The sequence below is a fragment of the Eurytemora carolleeae genome, unplaced genomic scaffold, assembly GCF_000591075.1.
Source record: "Eurytemora carolleeae unplaced genomic scaffold, Eaff_2.0 scaffold87, whole genome shotgun sequence".
NCBI classification, from domain to species: domain Eukaryota; kingdom Metazoa; phylum Arthropoda; class Copepoda; order Calanoida; family Temoridae; genus Eurytemora; species Eurytemora carolleeae.
Window position 1 is genome coordinate 417390 of NW_019396127.1, and position 4598 is coordinate 421987.

The 4598-nt window shown below is 35.1% G+C and overlaps 1 protein-coding gene across 2 annotated transcripts in view; it reads right to left on the reverse strand.

Moving 5' to 3' along the window:
• LOC111695751 (beta-galactoside alpha-2,6-sialyltransferase 2) overlaps positions 1 to 4542 on the reverse strand; it is an 11222-nt gene extending 6680 nt beyond the window's left edge. For both annotated transcript variants that reach the window (XR_002763932.1, XM_023465177.1), the window contains exons 1-5: positions 4120 to 4542; positions 2784 to 2915; positions 2125 to 2203; positions 1441 to 1871; positions 105 to 222 (exon numbers count right to left, since the gene is read on the reverse strand). Coding sequence is in view for 1 of the 2 variants with exons in the window: in XM_023465177.1 (XP_023320945.1) it covers positions 105 to 222; positions 1441 to 1871; positions 2125 to 2203; positions 2784 to 2915; positions 4120 to 4175 (816 nt within the window). In the remaining variant the exon portion in view is untranslated. The remainder of the gene's footprint in view (positions 1 to 104; positions 223 to 1440; positions 1872 to 2124; positions 2204 to 2783; positions 2916 to 4119) is intronic.
• Between the last annotated feature and the right edge of the window lie 56 nt (positions 4543 to 4598).

The window sequence follows — 4598 nt, forward strand, 5'->3', positions numbered from 1 at the left end:
CCCCCCCCCCCCCCGGGGCGGCGGTAATGCTTAATAGTAAGAGACCAAGTGAACCCCTTGAACCTGAAGCTAAAGGAGTGAAAATGAATAAAAATATGAATTTCCTTTGACTCGAGAAACTTGAACTGTGGTTTAGCCACAACTTGACTATTAACAACTCTGATACTAGTTTTCCTTCCAACATCCTTCAAGTATTCTCCGCCTGTTGGAGCATTGTTAAACCTAGCAAATTAATGTTTATCAGTCTTGATACAGGGGTATCGGTATTTTCAAATAGACATTTTCCCAAGGGCGACTTCCCAAGTGAGAATTTCCCAAACGGTTAGGTTAGACCTTTTGAGGCGCCGGACCTTGCAATGGGTGCCTAGCGCTGCGGCTAGGATAGGCTAAAGGGCTGAGCGTTCGGCGCTAGGCCAGACTTAGCAAATTTCCGCTTAGGAAATGGCACAGTTGGGAAGTTTCCGCTAAAGAAGTTGCCGTTTGGGAAAGTACCTAACATCGGGAACTAAGAATGAGACTTCAGAGACGACAGTTCCCATTTTATACCGTCTGCTACCATCTATTAATGATTTACTACAACTGTTAACAACTGTGTCTTTATTACCGAGTCATTTGATAAGCCATTGAAAAAACGACGAAATTTGTATGACCTGAAAAATGTCATATTTTAAGTTGACAGTCTCATCTTTTGTGGGTAACCCTGGACTATAAGCGTATTTAAAATATCCTTCATGCAAAAATCGCAATGCCCGATTCACAACGATACACTTTAAGACTTTCTCCGATTAAGCTTAAATTAAATATTAATGTTTATAATTTGGAAAATTGATATCCTTATTGTGGCTATATTCTAAAGATGTGACTTGCGCATTACTTCTGCAGGAAAACATCAAAGAAATATCAGAATTAAACACTTTTAAACCTAGAAAAACGACATTTTCTTCCATATTATTGATCGTAAGTTTGAGAGAAATAAACAAGTGGAATAATTTGCCAGAGGAGGTCTTAACTTTGGTATTGGTAAATTAAGCTAATTATCGATCAGATAAACGCACTAGCACTACGCAGTGACATCCTTAACTCAAGTGAAAGAAAATCTCGTATTTCCGCAGATTTGTCGAAATACGATTTTTTCTAATTTTGAATCATTTTCCAAAGCGCTTTCACTAAAAAGTGATTTACGGATTTGAGCTGCAGAGAAAGAAGAAATTATCGAAAATTAACACTTTTCAAGATGAATAAAAAGAAAAATATATTCCTCATTGTTACTTAAATAAATATTAGAAGGGTACCGTTGTGAATTAAACATATAAATCGATAAAAGGGAAGGGTCATATGAATTTAGTATATCGATAATGTATTTAGGGGATTATATTGGGGGTGGGGGGGGGGGGGGGGAAAAAAAATGGCAAGGTCATCTAGTTCTAAAAGTGGTCTCACCGTAGAACTACTTCGTGTGAATCGATGAAAGATCCTAAATTAGAATTTCTGAGGGACCCGGCACTTGTCACAACCGCACACGAATTAAAATGTCTTTTTTCTAAAAACTCATTTTTCGGAAAAAATCGCTCCAACTTTAGTTTCTTAAACATTTTGTTCTCACGCGTAAAAGTTCGAATGTTCAAGTGCTTCTTAGCACTACACAGTATTTCACGCGGGGATAGTTTTATATCATTTTCTCCGTAGCGACCACTGTACGTTACATTGTACGCGTTGGGAAAGGATTCAGACTGGACTTGCTTGCCGGCGTCCAGCACCGTGTTACGCAATTGTGCGTAGATCTGCTCCTTGTAGACCTTGATGTGTGCGTACAGCTTGTCCTTGGGCAACTCGGACACAGAGAGCTTCCTGCCCGGTAATATCTTCTCCTCCTGAGTATAGTGATAACGTGATTATACAGGACTATATACAATTTAAAAAACAGAAAAGTTATTTTCGAAAATATATAAATAAGTAAGTGAATTTTACCTTTACCGTACAAGTTATGATACTGGTTGAAAAGGGAGGGGGGAGGGGATTGAAGATCAATTAAGATGAAAACCTCAGAATTGTTAATGGCAGATGTAGCATAAACCTTCGGGGATAAATATATATCCCTGGACTTAAGATAAATAAAACCAATACCTTTGATTTATATTTAGGCCTGGGTCTAGGTGCAGGCTGGTTTCCGACCGGAAGCTGGCGAGGGGAATCATATCTCGGTCTAGTAATAAATAGGTTAATCCTAAATACGTTTACAGTCCCGTTAAAGGGACTTAACGCGTAATTTCACGTGACCCTCCATGTCCATTTCACAACGGTAACCCTTAAATATTTATCTGAACAATAAGGAAGCTTTCGCAGTTTTTCGAGACACTCTTAGAGAAACAACAAAGAAAATAAATCAATTTTAAGCAAAAATTAAGGATATATCCGGATCTTTGATTAAACAAGGTTTCAAGGAAACTGTTGTGAATCAAATATGCGACTCTTGTCCCTAGATGTCTACTGTCAGTTTTATATAATATAAAAATTTGAAATTTTTTTTTTCAAAAACTTTTCTGTTTGTTAAAAATAGTGAAAATGAAAGAGAAGAAATAAAAAAACAGTGGTAAAAGGAGAGAAAAAATCTAAAAACATGATAGTTTTTAACAATAAATGCGCCCATTTCATGGCGCCCATTTGATGTACCCCCCCTCTCAGATTTTTTTCTTGCAATCTGGAAGTTGAAGCACCTTTTTCCACTTTTTCCACTATGAAATCAATTCCACAATTAAAACAATAAAAATGGTATAAAAACTTACTTGCGGTGGCTTTTTTCATGGTTTACACGGTCCAACACGTGGCGAGGTTTGTTCATTCTATTCGTCATTTCCAGGGAGGATATTCTTAACCAATAGTTTGTCCAGATCAAGTAGATATAGGATATACTTCCACTAAAATATAATATACTACCACTAAAATATATTGGATACACTTTCTGCAAATTTTCAAAAGAAAAAAAACTTTATTAAAAATGAAAAAAATTATATCATTCTTAAACAAGCATTTCCTTATTTCTCGCTATATAAGCATACACTTTTCAGTCTAAATGTAATATTTTTAATTCCTAAATGATCAATAATAGTAAAAAAAATATAGGTCAGTATTACAACAGCCGCGTACGTTTTGCCCCCCCCCCCCTTGCATAATTAACTATTCCATGCCAGCTTAGGTTCAGATATATGGAGGGGAGGGGGGGGGCACAGTGGTTTAAAAAGCAGATTTCAGGGACATCAGTACACTTTTTAACAATTTTGACTAGAAATCAGATTCTTTGCAAAACTAATGGGTGATATCCATATTTCGCGATCTTCATAAAAAAGTTGAATTTGTTTTTTTTAAAATTATAAATTAGAATCATCTCTTTTTATTCAATGTTTGCGCCTCAATATCAAACAAATGGCTCAACCAAATTCAAAATTATTTTTTAAAGGTCATGACCAAAAAAAATTACATTTTATTGCCATGAAAATTTTTTTTCTAAATTTTTAATTTCCAAATTCTAGAAAACATGGAATTGAAAACCCTTTTTGTGGACATCAGAATTTAACTTTTATGTCTTCACAGTTACGGCAACTTTTGACAAAAAATAATACATTTTTGACATAATTTTTCATTCCACGCCAAATTTTACTTAAGCTTAAATTTTTAATTTATTAATTGGTAAATATTTCCTAAACCGGAGTAGTGTTCAAGCTGAACTGTAAACCCATGGAAAGCCAACATCTTCAAGATTTCGAAACATATATTGTTTGGTATAAGCACTGCTCCGGTTTTGAGTTATTCAAGAATTTGTGAAAATTTTGAAAGGTAAAAATGACTAAAAGTTAACATTTTGTTGTATATTATGATATTATTCTAAGAAAGAATTTATATATTTCTGGAAAAGTTCTTAAATAATATAATTTACATCTCTGTTATACTTGAGAAACATTTTATTTGAATTTAAGTGAAAAATAAACCTAATTATGCTCCTTTAAAAAAAATCAAAAATAGCAACAATTTACCAGAACTTTTGAAAAATCACAAAAGTACCAAACTTAATTTCTAACAGCTTTGTTTCAAAATAACAACTAGAGTAATTACAAAAATACTAACCTGACAATAACAAAGAGAAAAAAGAATAAAAAAGCTGACATCAATCGCATTTTCATGTTTACGATTTCTCTTGCCCGACCCCTTGTGACCTTCACGTCTCTTGCCCGACCACCTGTGTCCTGGAATTCTCTTGACCAACCTCCTCCGCCCAAAGTGGAGGGAGATAAATGACCTCCACCCCACAGTTCATCACATTCTTCTTAAACCATCTTTATTTTTATGAAAACAATAAATATTAGTTATCTGGGGTTAACTTGAATCAATTTGGGAAACAGTAAAAATAATATTACTTTTATGTAATAAAATATTAGGAATCACGTTCATGTACAATTCAAAATATATAGGAGGGGAGGGTGGGCCAAAGAATGTTATCTATGACGGATACAAAACGCGATGTACAGCGGCGCAACTAGGCCTTTTCGGAGGGGGGGGGGCGAAATCTGAAAGTTATCAGGGGGGGAGGGTAACGGGGGGGCTAG